General features: G+C 43.9%; 1 protein-coding gene across 8 annotated transcripts in view; it reads right to left on the bottom strand.

Moving 5' to 3' along the window:
• Window positions 1-1,106: 1,106 nt before the first annotated feature.
• ADCK1 (aarF domain containing kinase 1) overlaps window positions 1,107-21,621 on the bottom strand; it is a 70,485-nt gene continuing 49,970 nt past the window's right edge. For all 8 annotated transcript variants that reach the window (XM_002200543.7, XM_072930300.1, XM_072930302.1 and 5 more), the window contains 6 exons: window positions 20,275-20,433; window positions 16,911-17,027; window positions 7,580-7,729; window positions 7,152-7,349; window positions 3,448-3,641; window positions 1,107-2,090 (listed from right to left, as the gene is read on the bottom strand). In XM_002200543.7, coding sequence (XP_002200579.5) covers window positions 1,919-2,090; window positions 3,448-3,641; window positions 7,152-7,349; window positions 7,580-7,729; window positions 16,911-17,027; window positions 20,275-20,433 — 990 coding nt within the window. In that variant the 3' untranslated portion in view covers window positions 1,107-1,918. The remainder of the gene's footprint in view (window positions 2,091-3,447; window positions 3,642-7,151; window positions 7,350-7,579; window positions 7,730-16,910; window positions 17,028-20,274; window positions 20,434-21,621) is intronic.

Below are 21,621 nucleotides of genomic sequence, written 5' to 3'. Positions count from 1 at the left end.
CTACACAAAGAGACCTAAAACCCACATTTAGTAATATCATATCCAGAACCCTGCCAATCACACACCACTTCATGGCACTCCTGAGCCAGCCAGTTCTGCCTACATGCTTGTGCATGTACACAGCCACGGTCTGCACATCTGCAGTCCCTAACCCATCATGCCCAAGCCCACCAGCAGCGAGGTATCTTTTCTAGATTATATTCCTTCCATTTCCTGCACAGCCAGCAAGATGATTGACTCGCCAGGAACTCACACACACACACACTTACCTGCACTTTGTCCCCTGCTTCCCTTCCAAAGCAAATGAACTCACTTCAAGGTGGAGTCTCACATCTGTGCAAGTTGGAAAATTGTATGGAAACAGGGAGATTGAATGGCTTTCTTGTGGCTTGCTCTCAGGCACAGTTTGGTGCCTGAGTAACCCTCAGCTTAGCAAGCTTCCTGACAGTAGATGGCAATTCTCATCCTGTCCTTCACGTCTCCTTTCACCAAGATAGTTTATGAGAAAAGCTGAGATGATGTAAGCAGTCACCTCCATCCACCCTTCCTGGCTAAAGGAATTCTTACAAGCAGCAGAGCTGTATCCCAGTATCTCAAATACATCTCACATAAAGCAGACCTCTAGTGAGACTTTCTGGTAGCTGTCCCACAACTGCAGAGTCAAAGCCATCCAACCTGTCACTTGCACAACCAAGCAAATGGCAGGTTTTTGTCTGAGGCCAGAGCAGTAAAATATCACAGTGACAAAGTGAAATGCTCACTGTGGCATGGGGATGGTGACATCTCACAGATGTGCTGCAGTGCGCTTCCACAGGCAGGGAGGAGGCAGGCTCAGCATGGATCCGGGCAGAAGGGTGTGAGGTGTCCTCCCAGCAGAAAGATGCCTGCTCTTCCATTCCATCCCAACACACATCTGATGCAGTACGAGAGGACTCAGATGTGGTACAAATCTCTTGGATAGAGAAAAGACCAAGTGGACATTTTGCTTACAAGGAATTGCCAGCTCTGCCTGGCATCACTCCCTTGTGGAGAAACGGAAACAAGACTTAGGTTACAGGCCCAAACATAAGTCTAGCGCACAGGCAAGCATCCCTCCCCCAGAGGTCTTCAATACAACACATTTATTTTGTTGTGTGGAAGTATTGTACAGTACACATACATTACCAGCAGTTTCAGAGCCCTGAGTTGTCATTCCTACTGCTTTCCCTGAATTTCAGAAGAGAGGCAAGATCACTGTCCCCTTCACCCATTTTACCTGCAAAAACAGGTAAGAAGTCCAAAAACAGAGGCACTTGCTGACAAGACTGGAGATGAACCTTAGGAACTCCCAGTCCACCACTCTTACCATTTGAGTCCTCTTTCCCTGGTGCTGGAAGAGAAAACCCTAGTGACAGCTTTCCACAAAGTCTCACTCCTCTAAGAAACCTTCTGCACACCTAAACAGAAATCAGACTAAGGAGATTGCACAAACTAATATAAACCCTATTGCATTTTAAAGGGACTTATCCCTCTGAGAGTCTGAGAAATGTTTTGAGGCATTCTATGTAGGGTTGGGATTCTCTTAAATTCTTTAATATTGTTCAAGAAAGAGTTAAAGAGGCATTTGCTTCCAGCACAATCCCACTAGAATCTGAGTGGAATTTAACCTGCACAAATGAGGAAAGAGGGTATCCTTTCCTGTCTTTCCTGGCACAAGGTATCATGCACCCACTTTTCCTAAACCAAAAAACAATAGGGCTCTGGTACCAACTCAACCTCTCTGTGCCATAGAAGAAGCTAATGCTGTAAAAGAAAAGGACAGTGCAGTGTGTAATGTGGAGTAAGACCCAAAAATAGACACAAATAGTCAGAAAGGCAAATGTGCCATGGAAAGCAGAAGGGAGGGAGGGAGTACCCGGGCCTCTCCCACCAGTTCATGTCAGTACGTCAATTGGTGAATCCGTCTCAGGAGAGCAATGACCCAGTTCCCCAGCTGGGACCCCTTCAGCCACAGAAAGAGTTCATATAAGTTGATCTGCCACAGGCTTAGGGTTTCTGTGAGTGAGATCTGGGCCCTCCTGTAAAGCGAGTGACTCTTGCTCCTCTGGTACCTAGAATGAGAGAAACAGCTGCATTAGATCCAGCAGGAAATAGCCCAGGAGGAAGGTGGCCTGTCCTGCATCTTCTGCAGAACTAACCCTCCCCAGATGTGGGCAATATCCCCCATCTGGAGAATCCTCAGGAAGCAGGGATTTCCTGCAGAAAGCAAGGCTTTAAGCTGTGCTTCTGAGGAGCTGGGGACCACCTTTCTTAGAATTAATCTGGCAGAAGAGACAGACTGCTCTCTTGAGAACTCAGCTGTCTTCCCACTGTGTGTAGTGATCCTGGGTTATGACATTTCCTCTGCTTCTATGCCCAGCTTCACCTCAGCTCACAGAGACAGGTGCATACTCCTATTGCTTTTCCTGGTAGCACACTTTTAGGAGTCCAGGAATCCTGACACACAGATTCCAGGAAAAGTATTTTTCCACCTTTTTTAGCAGGGGCTAATTGGGATTCACAGGTCCCTCATCAGCCCAAGAAATAACTGTTATTTCATCTACAAAGAGGAACAATCTGAAACAGAAGTGCATTGATTCATAAGATTCACAGAAGGACATTACTTGCACAACTCCTGTTCCTGGCTTTTAAACATCAGCCTGATCTTCAGTCAGCCCAATCCTCTCAATCAGGCTGCAGTGAATTTTCAGATCTATGCTACTCACAAATACTGCCCAGTGGTAATGCCTGTAATGGGCAAGAAGCCCCTTCCCCTCCTCTGGGGGGTAAAATCCTAAACCCTTAACCTAAGGCTTCCAACTCTAACCCTGTGTCCAGCCCCAGGGTTACACGTTTGTCCTCTGGAGAGGCTGATGGATGTAAGAACAGCACAGACAGAGGCTGAGACATGTAACTGAGCAGGGGTAGGACCACAGTGAGGGGAAGAGATCCAGAGCTAACAGTAATAGGTCAAGAGATTAAGTCAGAGCCTTGTCAGGCTCCCTGAGTGGGGCCCTAATAAGCCTTAATGGCCCTGACTAACCTGGAATAACCCCCAACCCTCTGCTCATAGGCCCAGGAACTTCAGTTAATCTCAGACCTGCACCTTCAATTCCTACCTGAGCTACACTGGAAAAATAATGGCCCTCAGTTTATGCCCTGCTGTGAAGCCCCCATGGCCTGGACCTCAACTCACATGTTGACCTCTTTGCTTGACCTCAGCCCTGTCTTGTCACCATGGACCTGCTTGACAACCACTAGATCCGTCAATCTACGGATTGACTTTCTGATTTTTCTTAGACCTGCCCCATCACCAGGATTCTGCCTTATCACGTGGACTTTTGATTTGATCTGACCACGATCTCAGGGTCTGTCCTGCAGCTCCTGCTGCTCCCTGTCTGGCCTCTGATGCCTGGGTAAGAGACTCACGTGGAAACAGCTCTGATGCAGCAGCGAGACATGTTGAGAAAGGAGCTGGCACTGGCCCGTGTGTGCAGGGCTGACTCAATCCCCCTTAACAAGTCGTTGGTCTTCAGCAGAAGCAGCATCTGGCGGGGAACATTGTTGAGGAGCTGGGTGATCTGGGGCAAGTAAGTAGCAGCGTTGGACCGGATCTCCATGTCCTGTGGCCAGCCAGGTCATGTCAGGGAGAAAGGAGAGAGACAGTGAGAGTACATGGGAAATCCAGGTTCAGATGCAGCTGAGATTTGCCAGGAAGAGACAGTGCTTTAACAGACCATGACAGTATGCCAGAAGCTACAGAGCTCTGTCCTGCTTTCCTGCAGACACTGGGCACAGCACCCATAGCACAGATCACTCTTGCCATATCCCATCTACCCCTCAGTGAGATAAGGACCCATCCTCTCACTGGCAGGATTAATAGCCTCTCAGGAGAACAGCCACTCGCTACTGTCTTGGCTCTCAGTCCTAGGCAGCCTGCAGCAACATCTCAATACTGCCCTTGGAGACTTCTCACCTCATCAGCCCCAAAACTGACTGAGTTGCAGGTAGCAGAATTGTTCAGGAAGGTGGAGGCATGCTGCAAAGACAACCAAGCTGCTTGCTCTTCACTGCTCCATGCAACTCATGGCTCTATGCTATATTGACAAAGCTGTTTCCAAGGCCTAATTTAGTCCTCTGTCCTCAACACAATTCAGCAGAGGTAAGAAAAATATTACGCAGTTAGGCATCATGTTAACCCAACAGATCAAAAATCATCAAATTGTCATCTGTCTGATCTAGATCTATATCCTGTATGACAGCAGCCAGTAGCAAATAATTAAGGAAAGAGTGTAAGTTCAAGGCAATCCTTCATTTTCTCTGGTTCTCCAGATTCCAACATGTTGCCTACTGAAAGAATCCAGTGATAACTTAGGGACTACAGCTTGAGCCATTTAAGATGAGCTCCTCTCCAAATACAAGCCACCAGAGCATGCAAAACAGTCACCAGTGCCTCTTCTTCATGTTTTTAGATCTGAGAGTTCCTTCACCATGGCAGTAAATGTAGCACAGTGTAGCTGGGAGCTGATTCTATATGCATACCAGGGTGGCAGTAAATAACTTCATAAAAGAAGGAGGCTCCTTTGTGGGAAATGACAGCTCTAAAGCCTTCTCTCTACTGGAATGAGGGATGGCCTATATTGCATGATGTGGGACCTCACACTCTTTATGAACTTCAAACTTATTCTAAAGGAACAGACCTACACAAACCGAGTGTGCAGGTCATGATGGTCAGAGATGTACACAGCTCACACACCACCATGGTTGCTACTGACAAACCAATCTTGGTGTCCTCCTGCCCCCATCACTGACCAAATACATAAGGCTTCAGCAAGAAGATGCTTAGCCCTCCTAAATGTTGTTTTGTTCCGTTGTTTGTTGGCAGAAAATTCCTCCCTGATTATCTCTTATCCCTTTCCTCAGCCAGCATCATTGCAGAGCTTACATTATTTTCCAGACCTAGGTTGTCTTTTCTATTTCTTTTCCTTTTATTTTTAGCTCCAGCTGCTTGTCCACATCACAAAACAACCACATGATCAGTCATCAGAACTGTCACTTTCTGTCAAGGGCAAAGCCTGTGTGCAGAGGAAGAAATAAGCTAAGCCTCAGGACCTGAGAAAAGCCTCTTGGCTGCAGTTGCTGAGGCTGCTGCAGGATGCAGCAAAAGACATCATTAAATCAGATGAGATGAGGCTAGCAGCCACCCTGAGCAATCAGCTGCCTGGTACTGGCTTAAGGCAGGAGCAACTATACCTATGGCAACCCTCTTACATTTGCCCAGCCTGCACCTAAAACTCTCCAGTAACATGAATCAAAACCTCCCCAGACCATCTGCACTGGCATTTCACTGCTTTGCCACTAGATCTGGCTTTTCTCATGTTTAGGTGAATTTAAACCCATGACTGCTTGTCCTGTTTTCAGCACTCTTTAAGAAACTAGAAGATCACTTCTATAACTCTTCCTGACCTGCCTTTTCCATATTTTTTTCTAACCTACAGACTTACCCCATGGGTTGCATCTGCTTGGCCACTAGTCCTTGTAGATTCCTACTGGACTTGCCCCAGTTTCATCAAACCTTTCTCAAGATGCAGGTCCCAGACTGAGTACAGCACTACAGATAAGACTTTGTTTCAGGAAGGTTGCTATTGTCATGTTGATACATCCTCAAGCACACTCTCTGGAGCTCTGCACTGATAGTACCTGCCTACACAGCCTCAGCTCTTGCTGCTGATAAAATCTTTCAAATTCACCTCTAAAGTAAGGGCAAGCAGCAGCTCATTTCCTAATGCCACAGCAAATCTGCTCAGCTCCCCATTATCTGCTGCAGGATTATCTAGTTTCAGCATTAATCGTGTCGTGTAGGCAAAGACAACAGAGCTGGTTCCTTACATGCAATTCAACTCAATGACAAAGTTCATTAGCACACACAGGGTACCACGTAGCTGCAGCTACACGTCTGGTGTAACCTTCACAAGCAAGCTGGGAATAAACATTGCTCACTAACTCAGATTCAACATTGGCCTTGTAGTATTGGAGTCAGTGCTGCGCCAGTTTGCTTTGGCATTGCCGATTTTTTTTCTGGAGCTACCAGCTCCAGAACTCACCAGATCAAGCACAGATCTATTAGATAGTCATATTATTTCTGATGTGCAGAAAATTAACTCAGATAATTGGGAGAGAGGGGGTCCATTACCCAAGGTATCTGACCTACTCATTGCTATGGATAATGGCAAGACAGTACAGCAAATTCTGCCACGTCCATCAAAACAAGGGAACTTTTAGAAGAGAATTTCATAGGACAATATTATAACACTACTCAAATTAATTTCATCTGCTCTACTACAGATGTGTGCAGATAAAAGCAAACTATAGGATACAACACACTTCTACTTACAGACATTCGTCCATTGCCTGAACCACATCACTTTATGTTCTTCTCTAGAAACAGCACAACTGGCAGGGCTGCTACTATTCTTAAGGTGGGGTATTGTGTGTATCAGGTGTGCAAGGAGGTGTGAGAAGGATCCCAGCACATGTGGATATGAAAGGGTGAAAAATGTAAGTGGCAATTTCCCAGATTTGTAGTGATTGAGCTGACAGTATCTGCAGTTAAGCAACCTTGACTCCAAGTTAATAGGGTTTTTGATTGGGAGGTAATTTCCAGGTTTTTTTAGGCGTTTATATCAGTGCTGATAGTCATTTACATGAATAGTGATAATGCATTATCCTTCTCATGTCTTCCCATTAAACCTTTATGCCTCCTGTACCTTATCCCAACCTCCTTGACGGTTTCCTATACAGCTGCATTCAACAGTTTTTTTAAGAAAAGGACAACCCACTAATGTTTCCCGAGCCAGAAACAGTGAATATTTAGGTATTAAAATAGTATACAAAATTTAAGCAGCCCATGACAAGTGAATCTGGGAAATTAAATTCAGCCACTATAAAGCATATTGCAGAAGGAGTCCTGGCTTTTTCTATATCAGCTATCAATGCAGAAATTCCTACAGAGCTGCCAGGGGTTGCCCAGCACTGCTGGGCAGTGCTGCTATCAGTGGTGCAAGTGATTTCAACATAGAAAGGTACTGAGGAGAAGCAAGGGCACACGCTGGGGAAGGACACACAAGACCTACCTCGCTGGCAGAGATTGGTGACTGGTCAATGCCCCTGTTGACAGACTCCCAAGATCTGGCAGTCAGCATGCAGGCAAAGAGAGGATACAAATCCCCTGCCCCGAGCTGCCGGCTGTACTTCTGCACGCTCCTCATATCAGCCTTGATGAGGGCCTGCCAAAGGCGGCAGTAGTCCATGCGGAATGACTCGCTCAGCACCTGGGAAGGGAGACATGGTTCCCAGAAGCCCACAGAAGACAGGAAATAGGGGGGAAAGTCTTCTACCCCTTACCTGTGCCCTATTCTCCATTTCAGAATCAAAAAATATCATTAGAGGGTTATGGAAGTATTAGGAAAAACTTATTCATATGTGCTTAGAGGGGCAAGGCTGCAGCCTGATGCCCAAAGGCAGCCTCACAAGGCCCCAGAAGCCTCTCAAACCTACGTACCTGGTAGAGCCCATGATCCAGGAGGATAATGTGAGCCTTGCCAGAGGCTGGGCACTTCTTCACTAGCACATTGCCTGGGTGTGGGTCACAGTGCACAAAGCCATTCACAAAGATCATTTCGCTGTAGAGCTTCCCCAGGTTGCGAGAGATCTGTGAAGAGACAAGAGGTGGTCACACACTGCCACCCACAGTAGGGTGCCTGCCGGGGAGGGGAGGCAGCCTCTGTGTGACAACCCAGGAAGCAAGGATCTGTATATGCTCATATCCCCATGCAGAGCTCCTGCAGCTCCTTACACTGATGGAGGCACATGGTGGCTGCTGGCATCTGCAGGTAGCAGGGTGGTCCAGGGCATTCAGGTAAGGATCCATGCAGGGAACATCAGGAAGGTGTTTGTGGGATCACGGGTTATTTAAAGACACTTATCTAGCATAAAAAAAGAGATAGTACTTGTGGGTAGGAATGGGGATTTTGGTAATGAGGAAGGTGGGACAGCAGATAGTGGCAGACAGCCATTCACAGGGAAGGCAGGGAAATTGCTGCTGAGGTGGGTGAGACTGCTTAGAGGAAGACTCAGGTGTTTCCATCCATGGATGGCAGCAGGACACAGTGGAGAAGGGGTGAGGGGAGACTCAGCCAGTCAGTCTGCCCACCAGCATGAATATGGGTTTCCTCTCCCCTCCCTCCATCACACTGTCCCCCACTTTCCCTCTTCCTTTCTTCAGACCCATGCTAATCTGATTTGCAATGTCTGTGAAGATGAAGAAGCACAGAAAAGCTGTTTAAAACATCCTGTCACTGCTGTGTCCCTCCATACTACTACTCCTTATCACCAAGAGATGTTATTAAAGTTACAAACCTCCTGGGAGAAAGCAAACATCCCCAGGGCATGAGATCAATCCCCTGTCATGCACTAACACAGCAGCCTTGCCCTGCCATCCCACCACCAGCCCTCCCTGCCATCCCAAGAGGTACAGTGCTCCCAGCAGAGTGCTGAACAAGCAATTAAAAGACAGTTGTTATAAATTATTCCAAGCATATCTCCAGACACACTCTGTAAGCAGCAAACTGGCAGCTGTCCCCATAAGCAGAGGTGGTAGAAGAGGTAACAGGGATAGTAATGACAGCTCATCCTGTAGAAAACCAGACAGACAAGAAAGGGCTTGCTTTACCCACCTCTGAAATGTGGCCACCTGAGAAGAGCATTCACTATGAATAGTGGCCAAGTAACTACAAATGAGGAAAAAGAACAAGAACCCTTCCTGCAGCATACCAACAGGGACAGCGGTAGGATCAGGTGAAACCATCCTCTGTCCCTCAGGTGGGACCTGGAACCACCGCTGAATCACATGAATGCTGGCCCATCCCATGATGAATCACCCACACAGACAGAACAGCACAGTCCTGTGATCTCCTGTAGTGCAGCTTCCCCAACTCCATGCAGGTGTTATTTTAAGTACTGACTGAGAGGAGTGATGCTTCCCTTCTGAATCACCAGCAGAAATCACCAGAGCCATGAAGTGACTGTTACAAGTCTCTTTGATTGGCAAGCTCTAAAATTAGATAGGACCAAAGTACCAGGTGCTGTGATCTCATATAGGAGTTGAGTAGCCCTTGCTGACAGTCCAAGGACATGCCAAATAGTCTGTTTTAAACCCATCACGTAACTCATTCACAAAGCCTCCCAGGGACCCATACACCAGAAGGAATGGACTCAGACATTATGACTGATCACAGCATCAACCCTGACACTGGTGCACACACTGGGCTAATCACATTCGGCCCTCACTGTCTCAGCTGCTTGTCCTCCAAGAGCATGGAAAAACATAGAATTTTAGAAGATGAGGACTTGGGGACAATCTAGGGCCCATACCTATACCCTAGATGCCTCATACCCAGTGAACACAAGTCCAGGCAAGGGCTGGCAGTTCTGCAAACCTATTGATTGGTCATGGCTGAAGGGGTTATGCAATCTCCATCCTTAGAGGTTTTAACGACCTGACTGGCTAACAGTTATGAGGTGAGACCTCATAACTGATCCTGCCTTAGAAGGAGATTTGATAGAAACCTTCCTGAGGTTCCCTTCCAAACCCAAATATCCTAGGATCCTACAAAAACACCTCTCACCAGGTTATCCATGCCACCCTCATTAACAGCACCTTCTGATATGGCAGAGCAAGATCCAGATGCAGAGATGGTCCCCCCTCCTGAGTCACCATCAGCAGAAAAGCTGATAGATCTACGGTCATAGCCTCTTGCAGCCCATAATGCAACACAAAAGCAGCTTGAGCTCCATCTTCCCATCCTCCCATGAAAACAGAGGGGTCATAGCTCTGCTCAGACTCACAGGCTGGGTCATGGGCAGAAGACAATGTTCACTGCAAGATCCCCATCCTCTCGCTCTACCCTGCTGTTCTTATATTTACCCATTCCTCAACATATAACCTTGAGTATCTCCAGTATCTTCAACTAAACTTTATGACTTCTTTAAGACATATGAATGTATTCTGTACTATTTCATTAGCATATAGAAGATATATTACAGGGATTTATGATGCAAGCATATACACAGTCTTCACTTTCAGAAAAAATTTACCATGGAGCTGGGGTGCATAATAATGTATTTTCACATAATTTTGTCTGTTGTCATACCTCTAAAATAGGATACAAAATAAATTAAGATAGAAAGCAACAATACTGTAAAATTCTAAACAAAATAGGAAGCTTTACAGTCTAGGTCTTAAAGTGTAGTATGTGAATAGTGACCTATCATCATAATTCAGACAAAGGGAGTCAACATTTCTTCAGAAAAAGTTTAGGAAAAAAAACATAAAACCTTTATATACATTAATTCTTCAGTACTGTGCCTTGTCACTTCAGGCCCTTATTCCACCCTTATTGAGAAGGCCACTGGATAAATAATAACTACAGAATTCACTTTGGAAGAACACAGCTAGGTGAAATGAGAAAATAGACTTATGAAAACCTCTGCTCAGGAGAAGGGAGGAATTCAGCACACATTTAGGCTATGTAAGACCTCAGGGTGAAGGTGCATCACAAATTACAAAAAAGGTTGCAATGATTTACAGAAGCAAAGACCATAGTTAACACACAGGCTTTTTGTTATGACACAGAGAGGTCATCAGTCCTTTCCCTGTTTATCATCCAACAAAACAAGGTCTTTATCATTACCAGTGTTCCCCAGCATAGTTCTGCTGCGCACTGTAAAAAAATAATAATCAGTCTTGGAATTCTGCATGCACTTCCAGACACCTCATTAACTCAAGAGATGCAGACTACACAGAGGGAGTTCAGAGAAAGCAAATAAATGAGCAGGATGCAGGAGGCATTTACTTGGGATAAAGATTAAAAGAGCTGAAGATTCCGAAGCTGGCTAAGGAATGACAGAGGAGGAACAGTCTACCAGTTAGGAGGTTTGAATAGCAAGGAAGCATAAGCACCTCTCGTTCTGTATATGCTACAAGATATACAACCAGGAAAAAGCAGGTGTAATCATGAATGGAATAATTTAGGTGTAAACATAAGAACAAAAACTATGTTGATCAGCAAGCAGAGTTTAGCTTGATATATCAGGATGACATCAGGCTCTGGGTCTGGCCAGAGGCATGTCCCTGCCTATTGCCAGGTGTGTTATTGCCTAAAAGAAGTTAAATTTGCCTGTCTGTGCTGCAGCAGAACATGATAAGTACAGTCACCAAGTGAGCCTGTGGTCTTACCAGTCAATGCAAATACTAACCTGCCATTGCCAAATTATGTGACACCATGTCAGGCAAATCACGCATTTTCAGCCCAATGTTTTCATTTTGGAAAAAACGGACCTGAGGAATAAACAGATGGCTGACAACAATCAAGCAACGGAGTGACAGATACATGTATAACAGCTGAACTTTAGAGCAACATAAGCACATGAAGTGCTTTTTACCTACTCAATCTGACTTTTCACTTGACATTGCTCCTTTTTATTCCTTTCTACCACTTCAGTCCTCAAGGCCAACAAGTGCTATTGCTACTCTGGTCCTCTTCTGTGGTAAGCACATTTCTCTCTCTCTCAGGATTTTTCATAGAAGTGCACAGAGAGAAAGAAAGAGAAAACAATTTCTATTTCTGCTCCTTGTTTTTCCTGTGTGGAATATGTTTGGAGAATTGTTTACCTGGGGTGATTGCTTGATGGGATTCTGGTGAGAATTGTTTGAGCCTGATGGCCAATCAGATCCACCTGTGTCTGGGCTCTCGCGAACAGGGTCATGAGTTGTAGTTAGACATGGTAGTTAGAGAAAGTAGGCATGTAGTTTTAGTATCTCCTTTAAATAGTATATTAATGTATTATAGCATAGTTATAATAAAGAAATAATTCAGCCTTCTGAACTGGAGTCAGCTGTCATCATTTCTTCCCACTGAGTTCACCTGCATTTACAATACTCCTCTACAATGGCAGATATCCCAGCTTGGTGTCATCAACAATCTCCTTGATACAGTTCTGTTTGTGTTGAGGTCATCACCAGCCTGTTTAATGACATCTGTTTGAAGAGCAAATCTCATTGCTTCTGTGAGTTTCTTACCTACTTTACAATTTCCCTACTAATCCCCACTTTTTCTCATTAATGGAGTCATATCCACTGTACCAAGTATTTTAGCAAGTACCCCTACTGCATTTCTGTCAACTAACTCAGAGGATTCCAAGCTGTAGTGCAGGTACCAGCAGTGATATATTTCTTCTTGTATATGTATACAGCCACAATATGTTGCTGCTATCAGTTTTGAAAGCCTAGACAACCTGTCACCCTTGACCCTCTATGCAACTCTCCCCCTCAACCTATCGACACACCCGCTGACAGACCAATGTGACAGTAACAAAACTCTTGAAAGTTCATTACAAGTGAGTATCTTTAAAAACACCAACACACAAGAGTTAGCAAGAAACCTCTCAGAAAAGAAAGAATGAATGCAAATTTGAGTTTGAGTATTCCTACAGTAAAAAGCACATACATCATGCTCATGGGTAGCATGATATAATGCAACATAACAAACCAGCCCAGGTTATCTGGGGAAAGTCACTGATACTCTCCTGGACTTGTGAGCAAGCTGGAGTGGTTCTGGCTCTATGACTCTAGCTGACGTGAAGAAGAAAAGAAAAGAAAAGAAAAAAATACTGTGTCATGGTCCTGTAGAGATGATCTCATTGCCTGCCCCTGATAAGTCCTAGATGAAATTGCCTGATAGGGCATCATCCCTTCCCATCCCACCTCCATCTGTGACTGTCTCTTTAGATCAGGAGCAGATACTAGTCTCTGGCCTTAATTTGGCTGTAATATTTGCCAATTATTTTAAGAGATGGCGACACTAACTTCTATTGATCTCATTAAAAGTAAAGGTCGTTGTGCAGCTCATTTCTCAGGGCTCAATATTACCTCCTCCGGCCAAAATAATAGCATTGATTTTGGAACCTTAATCGAAGGTTAATTGGATTGAAGACTGTATTGGGTTTTTGCTTGCTTTCATTGTTATTACAGCCATTGTCTAAGGTTTTGCTTAATCCTGCTAGGGCAATTCTGGCCAATTAAACTCGTGTCAAATTAACAAAGGGTGTAGATGGAGAATAGCCACAATTTGAAGCTTTCTCTGCCTCTGCTTTGAAATGGCTCTGATCCATAGTAGATCAGATTAGGGTGGTCACACAAGAGATCTGATTTCACACTCTGTGATCCACTTGTGAGGATCAAAAGTGCTCTGTTAGGCAATACTTCACTATGCAGCATCTATTACTATCTAGCATCACAGCAAGATGATGTCTGAAGACACTTGATATTCTGAAGATACAGAAATACTTTTTAGGACTCCTGGAGTGCACTCCCAGCATGCCCTGTATTCTCTGCTGGGGACTCAGGAAATTATTTTCATGCTCAATGCTCCATCTTCCATGGTATGTAAGTGGGGAGAAATACTCTGATTCACCCACCCAGGGAACTGCAGGACTCATCAAGTTTGCACAGATTCTCAAAAGGGTACAGCTAGAGAAGCTAGTCATTGGTTTTTTATTGTTTCTTGCATCACCGTCAGACCCAAAATGACCATGGGGATCATTTCCCTTGGTTTTAAATGCAGTTGTATTTTGTTGGATTTAATGTAAACCATCTTGTTGAGTCTTAAGCAATTGATTGACATTGTTGCTCAATACCAACTTTCAGTAAGAAACAGGTCTGTGTATAATTTAACTCTTTTATCTGGTGTCTGTGCACAGTTCAAAAGCTGAAAATACCAGAGATCACTACTCCTGCTTATCAGTGCCTTGTGAATTTCACTAAGCTTCAGACAAGATGAAATGTAAGAGAATCTGCAAAGAAACCTCTCCCCAGACTAACTCAGTAAGTGCAAAGAGCAAGAATAGCCATTTTCTCTAGAAACAGTGTTCTTCTCTATGCTCTGCTTAATCTAACACTTGAGTGTTATAAGCACAAATACTTGAGACATGAGAGGTTTCCACTGCTGACAAAAGGATCCCACCCCGGGAAATCCCACTTTAATTTTAGCAGCTACACAGCTACAGCTCCTGACTCTTGGCAGAAGGGTAAATCCCATGCTGAAAGCGTATTTCAAGTTGCAAAGCCATCAGCTAGAGGAAAGTACTGGGCTCTTTTTCGAGCTATGAGATACTGTTTCACTGCAGAATCCATTTAGTAACAGAAAGAAGGAAAACAACACAGTAGGATGGAGTAACAGATGGCAATAATTGTACACATTAGCTCATCTTAAGTACCTTAGCTGTTTGCTTTCAATTCTCAGCTGGACAAAACACTTTTCTGACTTCTGAATCAACCATGGCTCGTGACCAGGCTCTTAACAAGCTGAAGTACATGGCATCTTTTCCATCCTAACTCAAAAGCAAATCAGACTGATCACGGGGACTCTTCACTTGGCTACCTGAGCTGGCTGGTTAGTTTGATGCTATGTATAGCATCAAAAGCTCCACAGGTCCTAGAGCCTGCAGACACAACAGCCTCTGCAGAGTCAGCCAGAGAGCTCACGAAGAGGACACAGAGAGCCCATGTGGCAGACCAAAGATATTGTTAAGATTTGTATACAAATACAAAATAATCAGGTATAATCAGAATGGATACAAAAGGAATGTTTGTGTCATTTGGAATCTTCTTAAAAATCCATACAAGTAGCCTTGCTGCCCTTCTTTTCCTCCTGTATACAGTATGCTACAAACTCCTTGAGAGCACCTCAGTCTAATTTTTCTCTCTTCCATGCTCTACCAACTTCCTTCAAATACACCTTCCTAACCAAGACTGCAAATGTTACTGTGTTTTAAAGCAGAAAGAGCCCTGTTTCCAGATGCCCCCTTCTTAGCCCTGCCATGTTCTAGTCTTCCCTTAAAATTCTTGCCAGCTCATTCTCGGTAACTCCCCTCTTCAGATTTCCCTGTCACTGTCAATATCCCAGTTGCATGTTCCTCCTCAGCTACACTACAGTGTACAAGTACACTTGAACATGAATAAGTAACTGTTCCACAGGCAGATATTTCAATGTTTGCACTTGTCTTTAGAAATCAAAGCCTTCTCTGATTAAATGCCATTACAATCCAGCACTTGGATGGATCCAGAGAGATTAATGTGCTTTTGGGCAGCTTTAATGATAATCCTGCTACAGACGGTATTAAGTAAATGTCAGTAACCTGGTTTGAAGGGAGCTTTCACCTCAGGGATCCTTTCCATTTAGAGGAGAGAGGCTCAGCTTGCTTTTCAAGGCTGCATTGTCACAAAAAAGAAATCCTGCTTAGTGAAGACTTCCCTGCCTCCACACCGTAAAACAAAATGGAGTAAAATGACAGAGGGATTGTTAAAATAAATATATTCGGGTGATTTATAGGGAGCTAATGCATCTCTTGAAAGCCAAGATTGCTGTCATATTATAAACCAGATAACAGTTTTGAAACCTGGGTTGCCACCCCCTCCTCATGCTCCTTTCAGGGTTTGCTACCTTTTGCTCATCTCCCCACTATGCCATGCAGTCCTTTATCCAGCGTAACAACAGCAGCAAGCAATAATTAACCTAAACAATATTTTTCCCCATCTGCTGCACCTTGCCACAGGAGAAGTCTGGGGTGTGCACTGCCCCTACCTCATCTTACTATGGCCATAATAACAGATCTCTTTTCCCATCATATGATTCTGACTGGCTCAGTATTCCCTCCTTTCTACCTTGCTTTGTTGGCAATCAATAAAACTTAATCATTAATTTCAGGTGGTGGGGAGAGAAAAGGAAGAAAGAAAATTCAGTCCTACCACTGAGCTGAGTAACATCCTCTAACCAATGGATGGCTGGAACTCTCTGAGGCTTATACTTGGCAGTAGAAGTCTGTTGACAACTTTTTAAAAATTACTTCTTAGCTATTATTTAGAGACTAGCTCAGACTCAGAAAAATACGTGATTTCACTGCTGCATGGATGTATTGAGCCAAGTCATCACAAAACAAACTTCCAAAGGCATGGATAAAAAAAAATTAGCAGAAATTTTCACTCTACCTTGCTCCTATCACAAGCAAAAGCCTCTGCAAGTTAGAAAAAATGAAATTAGCTGTTTCTCTACAACTGTGCTATCTCCAGCAGTCTGATAAAATTCAACAAAAATCCCGGGGAGCTACACTATGCTAACTACCTCAATCTCAAAATGGATCTGCTGTCTGAGATCTATGAGGAAGCCCACCTCAAAATATTAATACACATTGCTCAAGAGCCCTTCCATAAATGCATCAAAACAAGCCCTTCTGACTCTCAAGACTTGAGGAATATTCATTATTCTTTCTGAGCATGTGGGCTAGATTTCACCTCTGCCTATATCAGAAGTATAGGATAAATTCTCAAAGAAACAACTCTCTCACTTGTCCAGATGAATGGAGCTGACCACATTTTGCTACAGACAAAACTTTCCAAATCTCTTTTAATAAAGAGAGATTAATATATTAAGTCCATGAGACAAAAATAATCAAAAACTGAATTTGTTCCTTTAGGGTAACAGGAACTTCCATCTTGGAACAAACCATGAGTGTCTTTAATGCAAGAGCATGGTCATCTTTCACTATGTCGCCTTGAAGATCTTCCTAGCTCTGCACCTAGAGAAGTATTCCTCAAAAGGGATTATGTACTTTTCCAAAGAACTGAGATCTCTCAGATTGATTGCTCTGTTCACATCTGTGTGTACTTATTCTTCTGTGCCACCCCATCCTGTCCTGTCAGCCTCCATTTTGCATCAAGGTCAAAATCAGTTTTGCATTGCTCAGCACGCCCATTTCAAAGATGGCTGAGAAACTACCTCATTGACATTGATGCCATTCCTCTCCATATAGGCCCTGTCATTCACTTGTCCCCCTTCCATAAACTCCATGAGAAGGACACGCCTTGTGGAGAGATCCCAGTAGATCCTGGGGACCTGAAACAGAAACAGATGGGTTAGGTCAGGCAATAGCTTGGGAAAGAAAGGAGAATATATTACACAAGTCCCAGAAAAGGAGTAAAAATGGAAGCAGCTGAAGGGAGGACTTGGCTTTTTTGATGAGCACAAGCGAGGTAAATCCATCTATCAGCCTCTTCCACAGGACAGCAGCAATGTGTAGAAGGATAATACACTAATTCAACTACACTAGGATCTGATCTCATGCAACATTTCTGACCATGCTCTACAGGATTCTGACCATCTCCGTTCCAAGTGATGTCTGAGATACCTTTCTTACCTGCTCTAGCTGGTAAGCTCCTCTAGCTGGGCTGTTTAACTAGTACCTATTGCAAGTTTCTGAATCATCCACTCAGCTCCTTTAGACAGGAGCTGCATCTTGTTTGCTATGCACAGGGTCCACTTACGCAGCTTTAAAAATTATAAGCCATCGTCATAAATTGTATCTCCGCAGTGCCCCTTGGAACACGAATGCCTTTGAGCTGACAAACCCTACATACTTAGGCCATCTGCAATTGAACTGGGAGAAAAATCGAGTGTCACAAATAAGGGACTTGTCACAGAAACCCTGTAAGACCCTTAATTATCTTATTGCCAACAACACAGTAATGAGTGTAAAATGCCAAAGCAGTTTTCATTCAAGCTGTGGTAGATGAAACTGAGTGAGGTACAAGAGAAGAGGTCTGGTGTCATCCAGGGAGGCAGTGACAAAAGTGTCGCTCAGGCTGGCTCCCCATTTTCCAGCCTTCCTCTCCAGACACATTTCTCCCATGCTGAAGTCCCTATTGTCATGAGCTATTTTGCTGAATTCCCTTTCAAAATTCCTCATGTTACTGTGCTGACCAACCCTCAATCTGCCCAAATCTGCTTTTGCACATAGGTGAAGCCACACATGTACATTTTAGCAAAGACATAAGGGAGCTCTGCTCTCATTACTGTGCTCCCCATTACTGTAACAGACATAATAATTTTGGATCATGCAAATAGTAAGTCAGCTGTGCAATCCCCTCTCCTCACTCTCCTCACCCCACCCTCTCCTCACCCTCCCGACTCAGCCATGGACTCAGGACCAGCACCTTGGGGCAGGACAGGAAGAGGTAAGAGGTGTTGTCCATCAACTGACCAAAACCAGGGGATGACCAGCCAGGCCACTGTAGCTCATTATAGTTCCTGAACAAGAAGCATTTGCTGCTTTTAACTATTGACAATATCCCAATCCCTTACAAATTATCTGCTTTCCTCCTGCTCCTGTCCTAGAAAGACCACTTCTACTTTACCATGTGTGTTCCACTTTAGATCAAAGGCTCCTTTGCTGAGTAATTTCAGTGTCCCTCAGTCCCATCATTCAACACCCCGGTATACTTTGCACGCGAACCTTGCTTAGACTTTGATGCCACAGATCCACTATGAGCAAGGGAGATTCAGACACTCACAGCCTTCTCAGCTTCTCTGTATGCCCATTCTTTGCAGTTAGATTGATGAGAAAGCCTGCTAACTCTGAAACTAACAGTTCCCCATCCCATCTAGCTCACTGATCCCTTAGATCACTTCTGATGACACTCAGTCTTGTCTCAGGATTTACACAAGCAAGTCAGTGGGCTTGTAAAGTGCTATTCATGCTGTCAGAGATGCCTCTCTCAATCATAGCCAAATTGTTCAGTGATTTTTTTAATTACTCACAGATGTTTGGCTCTAATGCTTGTGTGTGGAAATAATTTATCTCTGGCTTTAAAAGCTCAAACAGGTTCACAGCACAAAATCTACTTCTCAGCTTTCTAGCATGTTTAGGAAAATTTATGATACAGAAGCCCAATTCTTCTGTTGCTTTTAGGTGATGAACACGTCTCTGAATTGGCAGGTCAGACAGGAGGATCCATTATTTAGCCATCTCAAGTCATTTGTTATTGTTACACATATTGATATCATGATAGCTCCTTACCCCAGCAAGGAAGTGATTGGCCGTCTCCATGGGGATTTACTTCACAGTATGCTACTTACAGCTGTAACAGACACACTCTCTAAGGCGCATCACTTCTGATGAGCGCCCACTCAGCAGAACCATTGGCCTCTGGCCTTCCATGTGGTGGCTTTTAGCTGCCTGTGTCTATGGGAAGGCCACTGCTGCCACTGGGCTCCAAAAGGACTGCTCCAAAGCTGGCATTAGGCAACATGGAATTACATCTCTTAGATGGAAGGAGCAAGGAAAAATGGATATATCCACCTGTAAAGCCTAACAAAAACTCACCTTATTTCAGACCTCTGTCACTGCTATCTTGGGATGTCTGCATAAACAGGAGCGGGGACAAGCTCATTTAGAAGTGTATATCCAGGAAGGTCCACAGGATGAGTTATTTGCTGCCTTTTTGTATGTGCCATGGGCAGAGTCACATCAGTGACTGCAAACATGGCACTATGTGTGTTTCCAGAAAGCACACACTGGAGGTTTGTGTCTCTTGTATGTCAGTAAAAGATTTCTGAATGTGTGACTTTGAAGATGTGGCCTTATGTCCTTCCAAGAATGAGATGTGTACATGTCTGGTTGTACTTGAGACATTCATCAGTGACCTAAGTATGCAGCAGGGGAGGTGGGCTAAAAGTATCAGTGGGGAAGACCACACATGAGTGCAATTTGGTTTCTGTATGAAGTAACATGAATGCATTAGCCATAGATGTGTATAAAGGATAAATGTCCCATTCTAGGGTGAGAATGTGTTTTTTTTTGCAGTAGAAAGGATTAATGTGAATATGCTTCTTCCTGAGATACAAAATATCCTCAATACTACTTGACATCATCAGTTTCAGTCTAGCTTTTCTGTTCTATGTCCATTTCTTGCCCTTAGTTGATATAGAACCCAAGGAAAGGTAACACCAGATGGCTCAGTAAAGAATGAAAAATTCATAGTCTCTGAACAAGTTCAGAAAGAAAATGAAAATGAAATTCAGAAGGAGAACTTGGGAAAATGAGCAGCAGGCTCCAGAGACTGCTGGTCCCAAGCCACAACTCCTGACCCACTAGAGTGCATTCAGTAGGAAACAAACGAGAAGAAAGCATGTCTCAGAGCATCTTCTGGTCTGTATTAGCAAAGCAGTCTAGGATGAACAACACAGAGGGGCTGAACTCCATTTCCCCTTCTTATGGTTCCTCCACTTGGTGAATGAAGGGCATAAGACACAGAAAGGGAGACTATTAATGCACAATCATAGAGAGAAATATGTGTTTCCTCACCTTCAGGAAGTCAAAGTTTTTGAGCATATTAGCAACCTTCTCAGCATTTCTGCCTTCATTGAGAAAATCCAGCTCCAAGGGCAGATTCTTCTTAGCTTCTTCCACCAGCCACATGAACTCAAAATCTGGAAAAATCTGCTTCACAACCAAGAGGAGAACCTGAGAACAAGGAAACAGATGATCAGTTGCATGCTGGCTCCAAAGCCACACAGCTACACACATATCCTGTTTTGACAGGATCATTCCATATAACTTACAGATAAGAAAAACAAGTGCTTTTAGGATTCCTGCAGTATCATAACACAGTGTCACGCCTTGGTCAAGTAACAAAAATTCTGGCCTACATTTCCACAGAGAAAGGTATATCTAGGAGTTAAATGATGGCACACACATCAAAGGGAGGTCAGCTGGCTGCTGCCTAGAAGTAAAACAAAGCTCTGGAGAAGAGACCACATGGCCAGATCTCACCAAGGGTGTTGCCCTGGAGCAATTATCTTCTGAGTCCTATAATTCTACAAGTCATTCTTTGGCTTCATTTGAACAGCTCTCAGATAATGCAGACGAGGAAGACCTAAAGTAAGATTTGTCACCTCAATGTTACTTCTTCCACTGCTGAGCACAGAAAATCCTCTGGGCAGCTCAAAGAAGACAGTGGAGTTTGGATACAGTAAGTAGGTTACAGATCTTTAAATAACACTTCTGGTGGAGCGCAGAGGGCAAGTTGCTCTTCAGCATCAGGCAAAGCCATTCTCACAAGGCTGAGGAGGTATTTCCCAAGTATCATATATTCACCACATGGAATGCTCTTCTTCTTAAAGAGATTAGATATTCAGTGACACAGCACCTTGAAAATCCCAGCCAAAAGTTCCTTGAAACATTTGATTGAAGGAACATTTAAGGAGTGAGTGAATCAACAACTGGATGGCATAATCAAAGCTGCACAGCAGCAAAGTATGCTTTCTGTTCATATAAAGGGATAGTTTCTATACCAGAGCTGCAAATTTACACAAGCTGACAATTTGGACCACGCCTTAAGGAAAATATTTTTTGACTGTTTTTAACTAACTGAGTAATAGAACAAGTAAAAAAAAAAATAAAATAGAATGCACTTTGCTGTCCTTATTTCACCTGTTCTGCACATTCATAAGGCTTTTAAGTATGTGTTATTGCACAGCTTCCCCTTCTCAATCTCCACCACTGGGGTGGGAACTCCTGCACTGCAGAAGGAATATTTAAAGTACACACAGGAAGCTGCTATCATTGAAATGTATGACAAAAATAAATCTATGAACCATCACTGCTCCTGTTCAGTTGTGTGACAACATTTGTTCTCCACCCCGTCTCAAC

The sequence above is a fragment of the Taeniopygia guttata genome, chromosome 5 (assembly GCF_048771995.1).
Source record: "Taeniopygia guttata chromosome 5, bTaeGut7.mat, whole genome shotgun sequence".
Lineage (NCBI taxonomy): Eukaryota > Metazoa > Chordata > Aves > Passeriformes > Estrildidae > Taeniopygia > Taeniopygia guttata.
This window is presented reverse-complemented; position numbering and strand designations above follow the sequence as displayed.